This window comes from Aquarana catesbeiana, linkage group LG08 (assembly GCF_042186555.1).
Source record: "Aquarana catesbeiana isolate 2022-GZ linkage group LG08, ASM4218655v1, whole genome shotgun sequence".
Lineage (NCBI taxonomy): Eukaryota > Metazoa > Chordata > Amphibia > Anura > Ranidae > Aquarana > Aquarana catesbeiana.
In genome coordinates, this window is record NC_133331.1 from 72852879 (window position 1) to 72876801 (window position 23923).

Here is a 23923-nt window from a genome sequence, read left to right on the forward strand (position 1 = left end):
AATGGTGACATATCTGACATAGTCCCTGTTACTAATGGAACCCGACAGGCATGTCCATTATCCCCAATATTATATATATTAGTTATGGAACATCTATTAATAGTGATTCGAAATAATAATGACATACAAGGAATAAGATTAGCGGAGGTAGAGTATAAAATGTAAGTATATGCAGATTACCTGTTGCTATATATTACAAATCCGTTGGTAACAATACCAAACCTAATAGCAGAATTCAAATGATTCGGTGATATGAGTAATTTTAAGGTGAATTATAATAAATCTGAGGCTTTAAATATCACTTTGCCGAATGCTATGACGGAACTTCTTTAAAAAAACGTTTCTTTTAAATGGCAATGCAATTAAATACCTTGGAACCTTTATCCCTAAAGAGATGAATAAACTACAAGAACCTAATTATCTTCCGTTAGTGCAAAAAATAACAAAGACACTATAACATTATGATAAAGGAATCTGTTCCTGGATGGGTAGGATAAATATTATAAAAATGGATATATTGCCTAAAATCATATATATATATTTCAGACGATACCTATATTTCCCTCAACAAATATCTTGAATCAACTTTGTAAGGTTATTGGGAGCTTTATTTGGGCAAATAAGACTGCCAGAATTGATAGAAAAATACTATATAGGCTAAAAAAGGATGGAGGTCTAGCTCTCCCAGATATATCGGTATATCTTAGATCAATATTCATAACCAGGATTGTGGACTGGTTTCATAATGTAGACTGCAAACAATGGGTAAAACTCGAGGAAGAAGTCACAGTTATAAAACTGAAATTATTTCCATGGATTAAGAGGGAATGTAGACCCCTGGATGGGGATATGCCCTCCTTGGTTGTATCAACCTTGAAAGTGTGGGACGATTTGATAAAACAGGGGATAGGATCTACGTATAGAGGTCCAATGACTCCTCTCTTTAGCAATCCAGAATTCCCACCTGCAGTGGATGCCAAGACCTTCCTTAAATGGCAGAGGTTTGAAGATACGAGGATAGTAGAGACGATGGATGGGAATAGACTCCCCCCATTAGGTGCCCTGGGTATCGAACATAAAAAGAAATGGATGCAATATGGGCAGCTCCAACAATACATCTTTTCTTTGATGAAGAAGTCCGTATTAAACAGACCACTGACAGAGCTAGAAAAACTACTGTTACAGGAACATAGACCAACACACACTCTATCTGTTGTTTATAAGTATTTAATCTCAGAAAATAAAGAGCAAGAGATACATTATATAAAAAAAATGGGGAGGAGGCGCTAGGGGCTATCATCCCCAGAGCCAAATGGGAAAAAGCAATTATATTAACACATAAACTATCAATCTCTACTAGACATCAAGAAAGAAATGATAAAATCTTATCCAGATGGTATAGGTGTCCAGTGGATATGCATAAAATAAATTTGGATAATGCAGAAATATGTTGGAGATGTTGCATGACAAGAGGCACAATGTCACATATATGTTACTTCTGTCCAGAAGTCCAGTTATTTTGGGAAAAAATATTCAAAATATATAGGGCTGTAACAGGGATAAAATTACAACCAGATATATATATGTGGCAGTATTGTCAATGATCCCTGGATCGGTGAAAAATATAAAAAAGGGAATTTTAAAATATTTCCTAACTACCGCACGAACCGTTATAGCCAGAAAATGGAAAAGTAGAACAGCTCCCGCTATAGAAGAGTGGGAGTGTGAGATGGGCGTGATGCGTTCTTTAGAAGAGAGGATGGTTATGGAAGAAGATTTTAAAAAAACAGATAATAACTATATGGCTGATATGGGAAGAGTTTAGAGCAGCGTCGTTGCTATTGAGCAAATATTAGGTTGGTTAGGGGGAGGAATTGGGAGTAACGCCCCCTCTTCCCCCATGGGTTTTTTTTTTCTTTTTCTCTCCTTTACGATAGATATGTGAATGATGTATGAATGTGTATGACTGCTGAGGTTTTAGTATGATGGAAAAATGTGTTAATGATTAGGGTAATGCACTGAAGAACATATTCGGTATGAGTTAATAAGGATTATGGGGATGTGTAGTGACCTGAATATGTAATATAGAAGATAATTTAACACACTATAGATAAAGTTATGGATGTGTATATGTTTTATAAAAAAATTGTAATAATGTTTTGATAAATAAAGATTATAAATAATGTTATTAAAAATGACCTGTCCTTTTCAGTCTGCAGTGATGTAATTTTCTGTGAAATTCAATACAGTATGGCAACCTGGAAGGATTCTCTACACAGTTGGTGTACAGAACACCCCCAGCAATGTCATTTCCTGTTTGTGTGATTGGCTAACTGATTTCCCCAGGAGTCTGCGCTATGATGCAAGCCAAATTTAGGCACCCCCTGCAGTAGGAATTTCAGTTTTGGTGAGATACACCTAGAGATGTAAAATTTGTGGAAATTTTGAAGCCATGTGAAATGAACTTTTTTTTTTCCCAGTTTTTTTTTCTGGAAAAAAACCTACACTTTTAGAAAATTTTTGTAAAAATTCATTATGGAGTAGATGTACAAATTGAAAGTCATTTTGTTACACTGGGAAGGTGAAATGCAGTGTATAATAAGTTATTGTGTTTGAAATAAAAGAACAGCTTATTCAGTAAATAAACTAAACTTGCTTTTTAAAATGTTATTTTTTATTACAAATAGAATTACAAGGATTGTATACATGTAAGAAAATTTCACCTATACATGAGAACAAGTAACCACCCCCCTTTCTCTTATAATAATGTAAAAGCTTCCTGCCAATATACATTTTCAGTTCTTGACAATGCTGATCCAGAAGCATATATTGCTCTATGAATAGCTTGATGAATGTTCTCCTGATTTTCAGGTGTCATTGGATCTACAGTGCCTTGAAAAAGTATTCACACCCCTTGACATTTTCTATATTTTGTCATGTTACAACCAAAAACGTAAATGTATTTTATTTGGATTTTATGTGATAGACCAACACAAAGTGGAACATAATTGTGAAGTGGAAGGAAAATGATAAATGGTTTTCAAAATGTTTTACAAATAAATATGTGAAAAGTGTGGCGTGCATTTGTATTCAGCCCCCTTTACTTGGATACAACTAACTAAAATTTAGTGGAACTAATTGCCTTCAGAAGTCACCTAATTAGTAAATAGAGTCCATCTATATGTTATTTAATCTCAGTATAAATACAGCTATTATGTGAAGCCCTCAGAGGTTTGTTAGAGAACCTTAGTGAACAAACAGCATCATGAAGGCCAAGGAACACACCAGACAGGTCAGGGATAAAGTTGTGGAGAAGTTTAAAGCAGGGTTACATTATAAAAAAATATCCCAAGCTTTTGACATCTCATGGAGCACTGTTCAATCCATCATCCAAAAATGGAAAGTATGGCACAACTGCAAACCTACCAAACATGGCCATCCACCTAAACTGACAGTCCTGGCAAGGAGAGTATGATCAGAGAAGCAGCCAAGAGGCCCATGGTAACTCGGGTAGCTCAGGTGGGAGAATCTGTCCCTGTCAGAAACCATGAATCAGACTGAAACAGAAGTACAGTTAAATCACACTTGTTTAATAATAATAAAAAAGGTAAACAGAGTAAATGTATTCAAAACATAGCCAGAGTTCAGAAACCAGAACGGATAGTCAGACAAGCCAAAACGTCAGGGAGCCAGAGATGAGCGTAGTAGAACAACAAGCAGGATCTGGAGCCAGAAGGAATGTCAGCCAAGCAAGTCTTTAACAGGTACACAGGAGAACATCTTTAGAGATGTGACCAAGGCGAAGGCAGAGATCATCTGGACTGGATGGCTTAAGTAGGCAGGACTGAAGAGCAGGATATCATTAACAGTCACTGTGGAGAGATAGGAGCTTGCAATAAGCCAACAGCTGAGCGATCAGCTTTGAGAAGGAAGGGCTGAGCCCAGCCCTGACAGACCCCAGGACAACTATTAGTCGTGCACTCCACAAATCTGGCCTTTATGGAAGAGTGGCAAAAAGAAAGCCATTTTTGAAAGAAAGCCATAAGAAGTCCTGTTTGCAGTTTGTGAGAAGCCATGTGGGAGACACAGCAAACATGTGGAAGAAGGTGCTCTGGTCAGATGAGACCAAAACTGAACTTTTAGGCATAAAAACAAAACAAGTTCCTCCACCCCAAACTCATTCATCCGTGTCTTTTATAGATCTTATTTTGTACACTGGTCCAAATCATTTGGTGGAGGGGGGATTATGGTGTGGGGTTGTTTTTCAGGGGTTGGACTTGGCCCCTTCATTCCAATGAAGGGAACTCTTAAGGTGTCAGCATACCAAGACATTTTGGACAATTTCATGTTCCCAACTTTGCGGGAACAGTTTGGGGACGGCCCCTTCCTGTTCCAACATGACTGCGCACCAGTGCACAAACAAGATCCATAAAGACATGGATGAGTGAGTTTGAGGTGGGGAAACTTGACTGGCCTGCACAGAGTCCTGACCTCAACCCGATAGAACACCTTTGGGAGGATTTAGAGTGGAGACTGTGAGTCAGGCCTTCTCATCTACATCAATGCCTGACCTTCCAAATGCACTTCTGGAAGAATGGTCAAATACTCCCATAGACACACTCCTAAACCTTGTGGACAGCCTTCCCGGAAGAGTTGAAGCTGTAAAAGCTGCAAAGGGTGGGCCAACTCAATATTGAACCCTACGGACTAAGACTGGGTTGCTATTAAAGTTCATGTGTGTGTAAAGGCAGGCGTTCCAATACTTTTGGTAATATAGTGTATTTTTGGGAGGCCGCAGTTTGTAAGACTTCCTTACTTGAAGATGCTGCTGGTGAAGAAACACTTTGTGACAATCCAGAAGCAGCAGAAAAAGTGTTTCTGGAATGAGAACTCTGAAGGGAAAAGCTCCTTGCACTTTCATTTTGGTTCTCATCATTTAATTCCATAAATGACTTTTAATGTCTTTAGGACACCTCTGGCTTCCCAGGATGGGTTTTGTCATCCTTGTAGCATTTGGAAAATATTATTTCTTCTCACAATATTTGCAAATTGCAGCTTTGCTCTCAGCAGAAATTGCAGTTTGGAAATATTTCCATAATCTAGATATTGGTCACATTATTTTACTAAGAGGAGAAAAAGAAAAAAACTATTTACTGAGCAGACTATAGGGAAACATTATGCTGTGATGGAGAACATTAATAGGAATCATTTAAAGGTTAAATAGGATAAACTAATTTGACAGACAAATTTACCCTCTTACCTGTCAATTAAAGAGGAGCTCGTCTCCTGTGTAAAAATTAAAAGCCAGCAGCTACAAAAACTGTAGCTGCTGACTTTTAATAAACAGCCACTCACCTGTCCCATGATCCAAGGATGGGCTCACCCCAGCTGTTCTCTCCTCCTGCCGTCTGTCCCAGACGCCGGCATGTTAACTTTGAGCACCTGCTTGTGACAGCTTGTGACTTCACTGCACCTTGTGAATGGTCCTGTAGTTTTCTGGGACCTGAGGGAGGGGGGAGCACAGCTCCTGCTTCTGATCACCTAGGCGATCGGAAAATAAAGGTGGGAGCCGTGTACCTGTCAAAATGAGGGAACTCGCTCACCCCCACTGCCCAAAAGCGGCAGAAGTGTGGGAGGAGGCCTTAAAGCAGAACTTCCTCTTTTAGGTGGAAAGGAACCATTTTTTCCCACTTTTTCAATTTTTTTTCCAGGTCTTCCCATCTTTAAATACTCCCCAAGGGTTAAATACTTCTAGAGGGATGCAGACCCTACAGCTTTCTTAATCGAGAGTGCACCAGGTGGTTATAATAAACCAGACCTTCCCATTTTGAATCAGATTTGCAAGAACAATACATTAAGAATCTGCTACAAAGTTTGTTGCAAACCCTGTAATGTACTGTACTATATATTGATCAACCTTTTTTTCCATCATAACCTGTTCCCACCTGCACTGGCATTAACGAGCTATTATGTCCAGGGGGGCAGGAAGGTCTGCCTAATCATGTGACCACTGTGATTGACTGTTTGACTGTTTAAAGCTCCAGTGGGGGTTCCAAGGGCAGGCAACTTTAAAATGTAGACTACTGCATAGGAGCTTTCCCCCCTCAAAGGAACACCATAAATCTTTCACTTTAGTGGGGTTAGCCAGGAAGTTGAAGTACTCTAAAGACATAAAACCCAGAAGTGGGTACCCATCCAGCTATGTCTGATTAAACCATGAAGTAATGGGTTATGATGCCTGTTGCACGAGTAAAGAACACTTCCCAAAAGAAGCAGACTAAGGCTCCTCATTCCAGTGGGCTATACCTGGGGAACCAGAAGTAAGTATGGACACTGGCTTAGGCAGAGAACTGGTGGTGGTGGGGAGAAGGAGTGACCGGTCTCATTTCTAAACCATGCCTCCGGTGAGGGGAGGCTCTGCCTCACCTGCCTCCCCTGACTGCAGGTCCCTGTCGCAGACAGTAGGGAGGACACTAGGGTGGCCCATCAACTTTTTACCCGTCTCTGTACCTAACATATTTCTGGAACAGGTAGTGAGGGAAAATGTTTGCAATGGGGACACGAACAGCAAAATGAAGCTACTTTTAAACCAACCCCAGTCTCGCCAGTGTTGGCTGAAGATTTAAATTAAGTTTCCCTGCAAGGCAATCCACCAAATACTCACTGGCAGGTCTGAAGAATGCTATCAATCCTTTTGTGTTCATAGCTTTCCCCTTTCTTGTGTCTTGGCAGGTCAGACAGCGCTGCACATTGCTGTAATGCGTCAGAATCTAGCAATTGTGCAAGAACTGATACATAATGGTGCCAACGTGTCCATGCCACGGGCAGTCGGAACGTACTTCCAGCTCAAACCCAACTCCTTCTATTATGGTGAGTCAGGGTCTGCTTTCCTGTTTTCTGCCCCAAACTGATATTTTATTTACGGATGGACAGTGATCCTAAAAACTATGTAAACCCTAACAATGAACTTCTTTTATTTGCTCCCTTTTGGTCTATTAAATAAACCATTGAAAGTGATTTGTTATAAATGTACTCCTGTAGCAGCTTCTAAAAATACTGTGTGCATACTAGTAATGAAAGCTTTACTTTATAAGCTCATCCTTCTGACTCCACCCTATAGAAAAGAACAGGATGACTGATGGAGAAAAAAAATTCATAGGTCAGTCCACAAAAAAATGTATACTTCTGTTTTAGTAGATGCTGAAGAGATTAATGACCTGACGGTCTCTAACATCTTTAGGAGACTCTGTTGGGAAGAATTTTGAGCTAAGTTCCTACATTTTATATAACTGCTTGCCATCATGCAGGTTTCCCACCATCCCGACTTTCCGGGTCTGTATACCTGCTGTAGCCATTATGAAGGATCCCCACCATCCCTATGATGAGTTTCTGGGTCTGCACACTTGCTGTGCCCATTATGAGGGGTTCCCACCATCTCTAATGGATTTTTTTTTTTATTATTTTATATTTTCTAGCATATATATATATATATATATATATATATATATATATATATATATATCATAAATAATGTGACATGAGGAATTGGGACACATAAAAGGTGAATGGGAGCCTCTGAAACTCCCAGGCTAACAAGAACCTGATTGAAGAATTATGGCAGGGAAGTCTCCCTGTCTGCATATCCCAGTAAAAAGAAGTCAGGATCTAACTTAGCCCACAAATTGCTATAATATAAAATAATACTTTGGTTGGACTGAGTCCGACCATTTAATTCTTCCATAACACAGTTTTGCCATTGCTATCTTGCATTTAAAATTGACAATCTAAAGGCATTTTTTCAGGCCTTTGCTAACGTTTATAATCTTGTTTCTGATGATACCTTGGGTGGCAGGTTGTCACTAGGGCAGGAAACATCCACTTTGGGGACACAGAGAACATTAAAAATGTAAGAACAGATAGTTGCGAAGTGCTGGACATACATTTTCACTTTTTTTTTAAAAGGTGGACAAAGTCTTCACTTGAGCCTGATTTATTGGGCTTGGCAGCTCGCCACAAAGCAGGGACTCTTTAGGAGTGGGAGTTCAACTGAACTGAGCAATCCAAGTATCAATAAAAGTGACAAGTAAAAATCACGAGTCCAAAATCTTTATTCGTTTGGTTGCAGCCAACATGTTTTTTTTTGGGGGGGGGGTCACAAAATGCCTCTTCATCAGGGCTGGGCCAAACTGCAGAATATTATGTAGACTTAAAAGTGCTCCTGTGCAGATCAGAGCCCCTTGCCATTTTGGTGTAAACATGGCTACTAATTGTTCTCCTTAATATCCCCTGACTGCCAACCAATCTGTATAGGAGCACTTTCAGGTCCATAAAATATTGTGCTGCTCCACTCAACTCTTATGAAGAGATTTTGAGACCTCTGAAATATATTGGATGTCGTTTGCTTTTCTTGCAGTCACCAGTAAAACAATAAAGATGTCGGACTCCTGAGATTTTAATTTGGTATTATTCTTGATGGACTTCCTTTAAATAAGAATTCCAGGTATGAACATCTTTACATAGTTACATTGGTCCTTCATAGGCCAATGTAACTATGCATGAACCATACCGGGCCGATCCCTCTGGAATCATGAAATCCCTGTATAGTAGGTACAGCTACATCGATCTCCACGAGCTTCCAGGTTCCATGCAGAGCTGTTGACCTAAAATCAGTATAACATAACCAGTGTAATGCAACCAATATAAAACACAATCTATATATTAAAAAAAAGTCCAAATTTTGTGTGAAAATTCCACCGTTGTGCGACTCTAGATAATAGTTCTAAAAATAATAATTTAAAAGTTCATATAATCCAGTGACTTCAGTGACCACCACCTCTAGCTGGAATGCCTACTCACCTCCAAATAATGACCCCACTACAGAGTCCCAATCGCCTGTTATTATGTCTCTCAGGATGCCATGGGGTGCTCCTCCTCAGGGCGTCCCTGGACCATGCTGACCCGCTCTTTGGATCTCAATCAATCGTGTGTGGCCATAAAATAACAAGGGGAAACCATAGTGCTCTCTGCTATGAATATTTATTAAAAACTACACACAGGGATTAAAAATACTCACATAGATATGTGAAAAACATGCATACCATCAACTCTCCACGTTGACATACAAACAAAAAAACATCCTGAATAACGGCACCTTACACCTGTACACGCTACACTCTCTGTTGTGGTCAACGTGAATCCTTTTGGATCTATGAGACTAAGGTTCTGGCCCCTTTTGGTATCAATACACTATTTGATTTAAATTGTTTCATCAGGACTAAATAAAGAATACCTGGTTAGAACATATTAGATAATAGTACTGTTTGAGTTTGCAGTGGTCCTCAGATAGAAGTAATATGGTGGTAGTCAATTTAGTTTTTTTTTCTTTTTTTATTATGTGTTATTTTATATGAATATTTTACATATTGTACATTATATATTGATTCAGATTGTATGTATTTTATGAGGTACTCCTGGGGGTGTGGACACTCTGGATACTGGGCTCAGTGGAGAGTGGGTTTACACTAGCAGGAAATAATGTCCCTGCGGGTCTAGGGTGTCCTTTAGCCCAATATGGAGAGAACAGCGATAGGTATCTTGTAGTGCCACGATCGGCATGTTTTTATTTATTTTATTAGTGTACTAGGATCAGGGCATCCAGTAAAGGTGGAAGTAAACATAGCTGTGTCTTAGAGCCAGGTCCAGAATGTCATTTCCAGTGATGTCCCTTCCGGCTCCTTCCTAGTCCCGGGTGATAGGTCCATCCAGCGATACGTCACTTCCGGTCTATGGGAGTAGGGCTGAAATGCCCATAGTTTAGATCCAGAGGAGGGAGAAAGAGCAAATGAGGCATGGTGACAGATTCTAGAGTCACCACACTTTTAGGAAGATTGCTGATCAGAATGACACCTATATAACCCTTTAATTGCTGGCGGCTGCCCACCTGCTGAAGAAGCTCAACAGAGAGCGTAACGTGTACAGGTGTGAGGTGCCGTTATTCAGGACATTATTTCATTTGTATCTCAACGTGGAGAGTTGACAATATGCATGTTTTTCACATATCTATGTGAGTATTTTTAATCCCTGTGTGTAGTTTTTAATAAATATTCATAGCAGAGAGCACTATGGTTTCCCCTTGTTATTTTATGGCCACACACGATTGATTGAGATCCAAAGTGGAGGTCAGCATGTTCCACGGACGCCCTGAGGAGGAGCACCCCCATGGCATACTGAGAGACATACTAACAGCCGATTGGGACTCCGTAGTGGGGTCATTATTTGGAGGTGAACAGGCATTCCAGCTAGAGGCGGTGGCCACTGAAGTCACTGGATTACCGTATATGAACTTTTGAAATATTATTTTTAGAACTATTATCTAGAGTTGCACAACGGTGTAATTTTCACACAAAAATTTGACTTTTTTTGAATATATTTTGGTTGTGTTTTATATTTGTTACGCTACACTGGTTATGTTATACTGATTTTTAGTTTGAGGGTCACATGTGGACACACTTTGATAGGTAGCAATCACAACAAGCTTGACCTTCACTGATCACAGTATTTTTTGCTCTGAGTTTCTCCAATATTGCGCTGACGTCACTGTCCTGCCTCTTTATCTCATCCAATCTGAGAACATTTTTCTTTTTTTTTACATTCTTTATTTCATTTTAAAGAGAAAAAACAAACAAAGCAATTGCATATAGACCTTGAGATAAGGCTTAAACAGGAATAATTTCCCAAGTTGGCACACAAAATCATACAGTCATATTCCTTGTGTTTTAGTAACAATGTTAACAGGCTACCAGGGCTCTGCCATCCTGACTTTCTGGTGGTCCAAAAAAAAAATTATATATAAAAGATATAGAAAGACTCCTAATCCACCTCCACTAGAGCATGGCCATACTCCCTGGAACAGGTAAAGAGAGACCAATTGGACCATTTTTTGTTAAATTTCTCTTCTTTGCCTTGCATAGTTTCAGTAATATTTTCCATGGCATGTATGTCAGCTATTAGTAAGCCATAGCAAGATCAAGGGAGGTGATTCCTGCTTCCATAGGGCCGGAACGCAGGCCTTAGTCGCATTCAAAAAGGTAGGCCACCATTTCGTTTTTATATTTACGCTTTGAGAAATCTGAGAGGTGGGAAAGATATCTGGCTGGGTCTAATCCCAAATCAAGTTCAGTGAGCTGTTTTATAATATCTCGCACTTTCGACCAGAACCTTTCCAGTTTCGGGCAGGACCAGAAAATATGCAGCAAGGTACCCTCTCCCTCTCTGCAACGCCAGCAGATGTTCGTCACGTCGGGGTAGATTTTCTGTAAGAGAGATGGGACCTTGTACCACCATGTAAGGATCTTATAGCTCAATTCTTGGTATTTACTAGATACTGAGGAATAATAAGCAAAATAAAGAATATGGTCCCGCTGCTCATTGGAAAGTGTGATATCCTAGTTGAGAACACTTTTCAATTAAAGAGAGAGTACGAATCGTTTTCTGAATGACGCCCATGCAACCTTCTTGGTTTACAATGTGGCAGAGCAGCTATTCGGCACAGGACTTGGAAGCTAGTGGCTCCCTGTCCCTACTGTGGTTTCCGCCCACACTCCAAAGACATGCTGGTAGGTTAATTTGCTCCTGTCTAAATTGGCCCTAGGGTGTTTATGTATGAATGTAAGTTAGGGACTTTAGATTGTAAGCTCCTTGAGGGCTGCTATATAAGTATCTGAAATAATAATAATAATCATTGGAGTAGGGGTGCCTACTACAGTGATTTCCAGCTTTTAGATGCCTGGAATCAGCCAGAAATAATACCATGGCTTATACCAAAATTATAATGATGCAAAAATGTGTATTCAACAAAATAATAATATAACACATGATCATATCAAATATGAATATCCACACTAAACCTGTGAATGTGAATTAAAATAACAAAAAGTCCACGTGTAACATCAGCAAAGAAATCTTTAAAGGTGAAAGTCACAGGTGTATCAGTTTTGATAGAAGGGAACCAAGCCAATCCAACCCATAAGTCACCCTGGTGTGTAGGCCGCTACCGATACAAAGGTTTAATTGTGCTTACCAGATTGTATGGATTCAAATGCTATGAACACTGAGTCAAATAGACATCAGGAGAATGAGCTCTCCCAAACGTATTGCTGTATGGCAGATCACCAATACAATCTGGTAAGCACAATTAAACCTTTGTGTCGGTAGCGGCTTGCACACCAGGGTGACTTCTGGGTTGGATTGGCTTGGTTCCCTTCTATCAAAACTGATAAACCTGTGACTTTCACCTTTAAAGATTTCTTTGCTGATGTTACGCATGTACTGTTTGTTATTTTAATTCACAGTCACTGGTTTAGTGTGTATATTCATATTTGATATTATTTTATTATTATACAGTATTTATATAGCGCCAACAGTTTATGTAGCGCTTTACAACTTGAGGGTAGACAGTACAAATACAATACACTTTGATACAGTAGGAATCAGAGGGCCCTGCTCCTTAGAGCTTACAATCTAAGAGGGAAGGTCAAGAGATACAAGAGGTAATAACTATGGGTGATGTGCTGATTGAGAAGATAAATGTACAGTTGTTAGGTGGGGGCCAGATAGGCTTCTCTGAAGAGATGAGTTTTCAGGGATCGTCTGAAAGTGGATAAAGTAGGAGAAAATCGGACGGATTGGTTTAGAGCATTCCAGAGGATGGGGGAGGCTCTGGAGAAGTCCTGAAGGCGAGCATGGAATGAGGTGACAAGGGAGTTTGAGAGCAGGAGGTCTTGGGAGGAGCGAAGAGAACGATTAGGTTGGTATTTTGTGACTAGGTTAGAGATGTAGCTGGGGGCCAGGTTGTGGATGGCTTTGTAAGTTATAGTTAGTATCTTGAATTTAATTTGGTGACTGAGTGGCAGCCAATGGAGGGATTGGCAGAGGGGTGTGGCAGCCGCTGAGCGGTTCGTGTGGTGGATGAGCCTGGCAGCAGCGTTCATGAAGGACTGAAGTGGGGATAGCCTATTTAGAGGTAAACCAATGAGGAGGGAGTTGCAGTAGTCGAGGCGGAAGATGACCAGGGAGTGGATTAGAAGCTTTGTGGTGACATTGGTTAGGAAGGGGCGTATCTTGGAGATGTTGCGAAGATTGAGGCGGCAAGCTTTGGATAGTGATAGAATGTGGGGTCGAAAGGTTAGTTCAGAGTCCAGGATTACACCTAGGACCTTGGCGTGGGGAGATGGGTTGATAGTTGAGCCGTTGATATTGACAGGGAAATCAGGGGAAGTGGCACCTGAGGGAGGAAATATCATGAGCTCGGTTTTGGATAGGTTGAGATTGAGGAAGTAATGTGACATCCAGGCTGATATGTCTGCTAGTAAGTTGGTAATGCATGAGGAGACAGATGGAGAGAGCTGGGGGGTGGAGAGATAGATTTGGGTGTCATCAGCGTAGAGATGATATTTAAAGCCGTGGGAGGCAATCAACTGACCCAAGGAGGTGGTGTAGATTGAGAAAAGGAGAGGTCCAAGAACAGAACCTTGGGGGACCCCAACGGAAAAAGGAAGAGGAGAGGAGGAAGTAGAGCTGTAAGTGACACTGAAGGAGTGGTGGGATAGGTAGGATGAGAACCAGCGAAGAGTACAGTCACGGAGACCAAAGGAGTGGAGTTTTTTGAGGAGGAGGGGTGGTCCACTGTGTCAAAGGCAGCAGAGAGATCCAGGAGAATTAGTACAGAATAGTGTCCATTGGCTTTAGCCATTAGTAGGTCATTTGAGAGTTTAAGGAGAGCAGTTTCCGTGGAGTGTTGAGGGCGAAAAACGGACTGAAGGGGATCAAGAAGTTTATTCATGGTCAGATGGTCGCTTAGTCGGTTGTAGACCAGTCTTTCAAGAAGTTTGGAGGAGAAGGAGAGTAAGGATATGGGACGTAAGTTGTTGAGATTGGTGGGATCCAGTGAGGGCTTTTTTAGTATGGGGGTGACTAGCGCATGTTTTAGAGAGTTTGGGAAGATGCCACAAGAGAGGGAGAGGTTGAAAATGTGAGTTAAAGAGCGTAGAATCGAGTCAGAGGGTGAGCGTAGCATTTGCGAGGGAACAGGATCCAGGGGGTCAAGTGGTTAGATGAGTGCTAGATAAAAGTTTAACAACCTCAGTAATAGTAGCAGGGTTGAATGAGGGAATTAATGACTGTGTCTGTGGACATGGGGTGTATATTCATATTTGATATGATCATATGTATATTAATTATTTTGTTGGATACACATTTTTGCATCGTTATAATTTTGGTATAAGCCACTTTATATTACCATATATAGCGCACTTTCTAATATTTTTTCTGTGATTGTACAACGTTTTGTCAAGTTGTGGTGCTTGCAGCTGTTCAATTTAAAGACAATAGTGCAGTATATCAATAGAGATTAGAAATAATACCATGAATGGTTACATTGGTGCAAGCTGAACCAAAGAAAAACCTGACAGAGGTTCCGACCCTTCTCCATCCAAAACGAAAATGCATTTTGACTGGGTTTGTGCTGTACCCATATAACTCAATCGTATTAGCAACCTCTCATCCTGAATAAAGCAATTTATTGCCCTTTATCTTCGGGACTTTTGACCTGGAGGTGAGTCAGCAAATAAGGCAAAAAGCAAAAGAAATGTGTCAGCAGTATAACAATTGCTGATTTGGCCAAATGATAAAATATTTAACATTTAGATTTGCATGTTGTTCTTACTGAAGCATGTCAGACATTTTCACATCACATAGGGCATGCAACATTGTGTAATGTATCAAGAATTTGGGGAATTTAGAAAACAGAATAGGCTAAAAAAACTTCTGAATATTTTATAAGTCATCAAAGTCTAGCCACCATGGAAAAAAAAAGAAAAACTCCATAACATGTGGGCAGATTTAATTGTATGAGTTATTTTACAAAATATAACCTTTCACTTACTTCTTGCACTTCTGTCTTTAGCTATAGTGGCTGCATTGGTACAAAACAGAAGAAGATAATTAAAACAGATAAAAATTTAAAACAGATACAGTAAGAATTAAAATTGGAGTTGGAATTGGTCCCTGACTTTTTTACCAGTGTTTGTGGTGCAGAAGGATGTAAATGTAATGGGATATAAGCAGAGGAAATAGTTTGTGCATCTAAACCCAAGAACAAAACTGTAATATATGCAGCTTACCAGTCCTTAGATATTGTGGCCTGCATTCGTTTTCTTCTTTCAGGGTTTTTATTTCCTTTATGTTCATCTGGTGATCTTGTCAATAACACCCTTCCTATTGTAGCGTTACCCCCCCCGCAAGGGCCGCTGTAATATACGGTCTTCTGTCCCACACCAGTGATGGCTCACCCTCACCAAAACACAGTTTAAACTTTTAGCTGGGCTTTATTAGAACTAGCAATAAGCCCTGAAAAGAGATAAACTGATTAACAGAATACCAATATTAAATGCAATGATATAATACATATGCTCAGTAAAGGAAAACAGGATTTGTGTTCGTTCACTTTAACCGCCAGTGGGAGGCCTTGCCTGAAATGCACTGAACGAGTGGTGAACAAAACTGTACAATACAAAAATAAAGTTCAACAATTTCCCAAAAGTGATATTACTGGCTATAAGATCCTACCTAGGTCTTGTAGGTTCTAGCTAACCACTGGCCAGTGGGAATTCTATTCACACAAACACACATAGAGTCTGCCAGCGTTGGGGCCCTTTAAATCCTGTGTTTGAGTACTCAGACTTTTGTGAAGTAATATTTGTAATCCACAGAATGGAAAGGGGTATCTTCGGAAAGTGTCACAATAATTAACAGATGTGGTGATCCACCTTCAGATAGAGCTGCATTCGCAGTAAATAGGACTTAGCAGAATTAAACAAGATCCACTTACACAAGGATGGCAGAAGATCTCTCACCATTAGATGCACTTGATATCAGTGGCGTAGCATGGGTTGCCAGCACCCGGGGCAAGGCAAAAAATTTGCGCCCCCCTAACCTGCAGACTTTTAGCACTCCCCGAGTCCCTTCAAATACAATAGGAGGGAGGAGGAGGAGGACGAGGAGGAGGACGATGAGGAGGAGGAGGAGGAGGTCTCCCCTGTGCTCTAGCTGCCATATTCAGTGTCCGGCGCAGTGCACTGTGATTGGGAGTTATGGGGGTCATGTGCGGAGGCAGGACTTCAGGAGTGATCGAGGATAGGCCAGCTCTACTCCTCACATGACCCCCATACGCCCAATAACAGGGCGCCGGACATTGAACATGCTGGCCGGAGCCCAGGGACACAGGAATTTAAAATTAGGAGGAGGCAGCCAGTGACACATACTGGCGCCCCCCCTAAATGTTGCGCCCGGGGCCACGGCACCCCCTGCACCCCCTACACTACGCCACTGCTTGATATATCTTCCTTCCAGCAATTGGTAAATTAATCGCTGTCTCAGTCAAATGGATGGCGATGGGAGCAACACATGCCACAGAAACCTCCAAACAAGATAATGATGATGATTGCTGCAGTACTGAAATTCGTCTCTAGATTTCTCTGCACTGTTAGCACATCTTCAGTAATCAGGCAGAATAACACACTGCAAATTCCCCTCTCAAGTGTGCACCTTCCTTTAGGAAAGTCACAGGCTCTGGAAGTGCTCAGGAGATAAACACATGAGATACTTTTTTCTGTGTGCCTGCCACAATGCCAGTCTGTGTCACTTCCTGTGTCCTCCGCTCTCTCCCCCAATCACAGCTCTCTTGGGCTGTTATCCAATCCTGTCCTTCCTTGTTTTTGTTGTTAGGGGTGGGCTTCCTTCTTAGCTACAGCAGAACCCAAGCTGCCTTGAATCCTGCAGCTGTACCCAATAGAGTCTCTCCTCCTGCTATCAGTTTATCCAGAAAATGCAATGCAATGTTTCAGAGAGCAATACTCTGCATATATTACAGAGGCAATACTAAGCCGGTGCTACACTATCTTAGGGTGACAACGTTGCCAATATATTTTGTGACAGACCCATCTGGGACAGGGGCTTTTGGAAAGGACGTCAGGGTAGCCTCATACTTACTGACTATGAGCCCTGGTTTTTGAGCCAGGGCTCATAGGAGGTGTGCTCTATTCTTTGGGAGGTGTGTGCCTGGGGGACCTTTGGAGTGGTTTTGCTGTGGACTCAGGTCCATATCTCCCCAAAACATACAGACTCTGGGAATCTAGGAGCTGGATACAGATTTGGGGCTTCTGTGCCCAAACCAGCATTGACTACTTTAACCCTCCCTTCCCCCCAGACTTAGAGACTCAGAGTAGATGTTAACATAATCAGCTCAAAATAACCTGATGCTGGAGTCTCCTGCTATAATCTGTTTACTAAGGTGTCTTTCTCTCATGGTATAATTTCGAAGCAGCGATGTCACCTTAGAAAATATCAGCTCACAAGATTTCTGGCAGGATTAACTGTGCTTTTTTTTACTTATATAATAGTTATAACAAAACAACTTCAATGGTGTATTTAACCACGTGACCTCCGGAAAGTTTTATCCCCTTTATTACCAGGGCACTGCGCTGCTTTAAGTGGAAATTTCTCGGCCATACAACACTGTACCCAAATAAAATGTATATCATTTTTTTTCACACAAATAAAGCTTTCTTTCGGTGGTATTTGATCACCACTGGGCTTTTATTTTTTTATTATATCAAACGTTTTGAAATCCCCCCAATATTTTGTACTTTCTGTTATAAAACATATCCAATAAAAAAAAAAAAACAATCAAATTTCCCTATACATTTAGGCCAAAATGCAATCTGCTATATGTCTTTGATAAGAAAAAAAAATAAAACCCAATAAGTGTAAATTAACCACTTCCGGACCTCCCTATAGCAGATTTACTGCTATAGGGCGCCCCTCCTGTGCAGGATCACATATAAATATACATGATTCTGCACTTCTGCCTACAGGGCTCACATGTAATAGACTTTAAAACACACAGATCTCCCTATGCACAAAAGGCCAGCTGTTCTAACAGGGGGGAGGGGATGTATTTTGTGTCTCTGCTAAGCAGGGAATACAATCCATCTCTTCCCCTAGTAAAAGCAGCACATACAGTACACAAAAACACTGGCTAGGCATACAGTTAACCCTTTGATCGCCATAGAGCTTTAACCACTTCCCGGCCAGTGTCATTATTACAGTGTTTTAGTGTCACTGGTTCCATGCAGTGTCCGTTAGTGTCCTTTTGTCCTCCTCAATATCGCAGTCCTGCTATAAGTCGCCGATTGTCGCCATTACTAGTATAAAAAATATAAAATAAGAATTCCATAAATATATAACATAGTTTTAGGTATTAAAGTAAAATCCAACCTCCCCATTACCACACTGCGCCTCAGATGAACCTTGTAAGCAGAAAAGATGACACTTGGGTGATCGGGATTATGCGGCCGCGGAGACACGAGGTGTGCGCAGGCGCATTTTAAGGTTCTCTTACACTCGTTTGATAGGAGGATATAAAAGGGATGATTGTCATCCAGTGCAGCCAATCCCATGAATAAGTCGATCTATGACGAAACATGTTGGGGGCATAGCTGTGACGTATGACGCTTGATGCCGTACGAGAAAGTGGTGATCCGACTTAGTGGCGAGGCCCCGAGGAGGGGGTGAGAGCTGAGGTTTAACGCCTGCACACCTCGGGTCCGCCGTGACTGTATCCCTGCACTGTGTGATCCAATTGTTTAGCGTGCTGTGAATTGAAGTTATGTTCTTTTTGCTGGCTTGGATTTTGTAAAATGTGAGTGGATAAGTTGAAGCGTGATAGTGTTTACAATAAATTGGTTATATTGTTTTACACTATTGGAGCACTTTATTATTTTACATGTGGAGCGATTTCTACATACACTGGTGGATATCGGTTTGCTGATTTAACCCTTTCTATGTGGTTATAAAAGCGTTTTAGCCTTGCACACAAGTGTAGGCATTTGGAGTCGGTGAGTGCATTTCCTAAGGGAGTGGGATCACTAAACACTTTGGTGTGGTGGAAGAAATGAAGAAGACACAATTAATCAAGGACTGTCTTTATGCTTCAATATATGGACATTTCGTTTGTTTCATGCACTCACAAATGTCACAGGGTGTTTTAATTATTTAAACAAATTTTTTTGCACCAGATATTTTTCACACACCAGATTATTTTCACACACCAGATTATTTTCAGTATTGTCTGAATCGGACAGTTTTGTCCAAGAGAGCGCCACTGTTTTTTCCTTTTTTGAATTATTCACTGTTTTGTTATATTAGAAGGATAAAAACATTGTTTCACATATAACATAGTTTGTAGACTCTCTAATGTTCATGTAAACCAATCAATATACACTTATTGGGATTTTTTTACCAAAAATATGTAGCAGAATACACATTGGCTTAAACTTATGAAGCAATTAGATTTAATTTTTTTTTTATTGGAAATGTTTTATAGCAGAAGGTAAAAAAAATATATATTGTTTTTTTTTTTTTCAAAATTCTCTGCATTTTTTTGTTTATAGCACAAAGAATAAAAAATGCAGAGGTGATCAAATACCACCCAAAGAAAGCTCTATTTGTATGAAAAAAATGACAGAAATGTTATATGGGTACAGTGTCGCATGACCGCACAATTGTCAATTAAAGTAACGCAGTGCCATATCTCAAAAAATAGCCTGGTCATGAAGGGGGGGTAAATCTTCTGGAAATCAAGTGGTTAACTGGTTTGTGCAAAATTTATAGCATCTACAAACTATAGTATACAGTTTATACCGGAATTTACACAGCTATGATGCTGTACTGTAATGGCAGTGATTAGCAACTTATAGTGTGACTGTGATAGGGTGGTGGTCAATCTGATGCTAACAGACACTGGCTGGGAGAGTCACCAACTGGCACTGACGTCGCCAGTGGCACTAATGCAGTGCTCAGTGATAATACTATACACTGTCACTGTACTAATGACACTGACAGGGAAGGGGTTAATATCTATGGGCAATCAAGGGGTGTGTCTAACAAGTGTAATATTTTTTTTTTCCGATCTGGCTGTTTTTCCTCCCTGAAGTAACAGCCAGATCACTTTGCCTATGTACACAGGGTTCTGCTGATCAGCAGGTTTCAGCCGAAATCATTGGCTGAAATCTGCTGCCAAACTTGTGCTGTGTCCAATCACATCATGGGTTGGCAGGGGGCATACGCGCCACAAACCCGGAAAAAGGCAGGTGACGTACATGTAGGTGACTGTGCCTGTACCTGCCATCTGCTCGCAGTTTATTTACTGTGAGCGGGCAGCAGGTGGTTAATAGACCGAATAATACCAAAAAAGCGAACTTCGTTTTTAGGGTTTATATACTCTATAAGAGGTGCGACAATTTAATTCTCGGGAATGCCGGCGCCGTAGCACTATGGTGGTGAATACTAGGGGGGTGGTAGTTGCGCTGTGATAGGGAAGGGGATAGGGAAAAGGGGAAACTACACTAAAGTGCATATGGCAGACATGCCGGGTGACCTAAAGAAAAAGATAATATAAATAAAGCAAAAATGAATGTAAACAGCACACTGGTAAGTGTAAGTAGTGAATGGCTGAAAAAGCACACTGGCTAGTGCATATAATAAACAAATAAATAAAAACCGCTAAATGGTGACGTGACTTCTTCAGAGTGACGTGACGACACGCGTTAGGAGCACGGGACGCTGCCACACAACAGCTGATGTTACGAGCACGGCGCTCGCGGAGTTTTACCCCCCAGCTGTCTACTTTTGTAAGTTCATAAGTGTTTTTATACAATAAAGTGTGTTTTTTGTACGGGATTACGCTATATGCGGTTTTCTTGTCTTGTTACTACATCGTTTATATGACGTATGACGGATGGTGAGCTACAGGAGATGTGAGATGTTAGAGGTTCCCATGGCCAGCGGTGTGGATTATACGAGTTCGGCACTCGTGGATTGAGGCTTGCGCTCATCTGTCACAAGTGAGTGCAACCCCCCCTCCCCCACCCCCTCCTTCAGCTCGCCAATCCCCCCCATTTTCATACGGTATCACACCATACGCTGTTCATGTGTTTTTTTCGCATGTGAAACCACTGCATTTATGAGCCACACCTTCTGCTGCAACTTTTCTGGATTCCATCTCTTACTGGGCGTCTAACACATATGCTGTATACCTTACAGCCGTAAGGTAAGGGGCCTGTGTTCACTGAGGTGCCCCCATCGAAGACCACCCTCTTTCACCTGTCATTTGTTGGTTGTTTCTTTGGACTGCGACTCAGCATTATTACACTTGGTGGTGGGACTGTCGTTTATATGTAACACCATTTTTATATGTTTTTTTATATGTTTTTTTCAGAAGTTTGGGAATTATATTTCCTTCTGCCATCATTATTGTATTTATTTGATACACTTTTATGTGGCACTCTGTTTTTTACAACTTCATTGGTTAAGTGTCTCTGATTTATGTATAAGACCATTTGTTATCTCTTATTCACTTGTTTGTTTATTATTATTTTTTTTTTTTTTTTGTGCAACCTAGTGTTTTATGCATTTTATATTTTTATATTTCATCAGCTTGATCGCCCCTTTTCATCATATGCATTGCTCACCTCTATGTGATCTAATACCACTTTGCCTCCATGTCTACACCATTTAGCGGTTTTTATTTATTTGTTTATTATATGCACTAGCCAGTGTGCTTTTTCAGCCATTCACTACTTACACTTACCAGTGTGCTGTTTACATTCATTTTTGCTTTATTTATATTATCTTTTTCTTTAGGTCACTCGGCATGTCTGCCATATGCACTTTAGTGTAGTTTCCCCTTTTCCCTATCCCCTTCCCTATCACAGCGCAACTACCACCCCCCTAGTATTTATGCAGTTTTTTGTCTGTTTGGAGCAGTCTTATAGGTGTTGCAGCAGTGTCCCCCTGTTAGTATAGGAGTCCGCTAGCAGCGCAGGAGTTCCCTGCTTGGTTCCTTTTACTATGGTGGTGAGTCACACAGCCATTCACACTCGAGCGTCACAGACCAGTTGACCAGAGTGGTAGAAGAAATAACACGTGTGTGCATTGCGCTTTTTTGCGGAAAATGAGTGACAGGAATCTGGAGCATCCGACTGACAACAAATTTTGGGTGAAAATTGGCAAAAGTGCAAGTGTTATATCAAGCTTATGGAAAAAATTCCATGAAGAAATCAAGTGGTTTTGAATGGCATAAGCAGTTTAAGTAGAAGCAGAAAGATGCCCACAATGATGCAAGAAGTAGGCAGCTAAAAATACAAAGGATGGTTGCAAATGTGGACACTGGACAGAGCACAAACCCTCTTATGCTCTTATGCTCAGATCAAAGACTGAGTGTCGAATGATGGCAGAAGAATTGAATGTGAACAGGGAAACAGTGAAGCCGATTCTAACAGAGGATTTGGGGATGAGAAAGATTTCTGTAAAGATGGTGCCTCGAATCTTGACAGAAAATCAAAAGGAATGTTATCTTCAAATTTTATCCTATCTTTTGAAGAATGCAGAGATGTTTGATTGGGTTATTACCGGTGTGGAAACAAGGTGTTTCCAGTGTGAGCCAGAATCAAAATGCCAGAGCATGCAATGGAAAGCAAAGACCTCACCTGAAGAAAGCATGCATGTCAAGCTCTCAGTTCAAAACCATGATGGTGAGTTATTTTGATCACAAGGGGATAGTTCACTATGATTTCATAGAAAATGGTATGATGGTCAACCAACATTGTTCCTTAGAAATTCTAAAAAAGTTATGGGAATCTGTTCGGAGGAAAAGACCAGAACTCTGGCCTAACAAATGGCCTCTTCACTACAACAAAGCTCCTGCATATGACGTGGTAAGTGTTTTCGAGTTCCTGGCCCAGATATTTATTAAGACACTTGACCAACCACCTTATTCCCTTGATTTAGCACCTTGCGACTTTTGGTTGTTTCCAAAATTTAAAAATGCCTTAAAAGGACACAGATTTGATGACATTCCGGACATCCACTGTGCTGCAACAATGATACTGAGCAGCGTTCCAGAAAATTAATTCTAGGAATGTTTCTGGCAGTGCTACAGTTGACTAGAAAAGTGCATCACTTCACAAGGGGACTACTTTGAAGATTACAACAGCTGCTAGTGTTCATGTAAGTAAAAAAAAATTTACAGTACATTCTGGGAAATAAATTGTCACACCTTGTAAATCGAACCTGAAATATTTTAGGGTACCTAAACTACACACAGTACAAGCACCTTACCGTTATCTGTGCTAGTTTTTAGGTCCATGTGGAGTTCCATGGGATCCTAGGCTAAGGCATTACATGGGACCTGCACAGGTTAAGGTTTAGCCTATATATGTTGCCTGCACATGTTACGGTTTACCCTATACATGGAGCCGGCATAAGTGTTAGGACTGGGATATGTCTCTTGTTTCTGGTGAATCTTGAACACTTTGCTCCTGCAGTGAACTTCCTGATTTAAGCCATGTCTCTGCACTTCCTGTTTTCCAGATTATTGTGCTGTCTCAAGCTAATATCTTGCTCCTTTGCGCACTTGCAGCTGTCCTTATCTCCACTACCACTCATTACTGACCTTTAGCTTGTTCCTCCACTACGTTTCTACTTAATCCCAAACTGATATATCTGCTACTGAACCGTAACTTGCTCACTTCCTGGTGGGGCAATCCTGAGGACCACAAACTGGAGCTAACACACAGCAAACCCATCTCCATTAGGACCTTTGGTGAATACCAATTAGTTCTTAGTCCCTGCTCCTCGGATGAGCACACATCATCCGCCAAGGTGATCTGCTTGATTACTTATCCTGCTGGTCAGTGGGAGCTTCTCTACTGCTATAGCTACTGGTCTCAGAGCCTGACCCCAGGCCGTGACAATAAGTCAAGATGTATCCTGCGCAAGTCAAAGTTTAGCCTATACATCGTCCCTG

The 23923-nt window shown here is 40.9% G+C and overlaps 1 protein-coding gene across 1 annotated transcript in view; it reads left to right on the forward strand.

The window, feature by feature from the left end:
- The window catches only part of LOC141105839 (transient receptor potential cation channel subfamily V member 6-like), an 83679-nt gene that overhangs the window by 22344 nt on the left and 37412 nt on the right, over positions 1 to 23923 (forward strand). The window contains exon 5 of the mRNA XM_073595970.1: positions 6733 to 6870. Within this exon, the coding sequence (XP_073452071.1) occupies positions 6733 to 6870 (138 nt within the window). The remainder of the gene's footprint in view (positions 1 to 6732; positions 6871 to 23923) is intronic.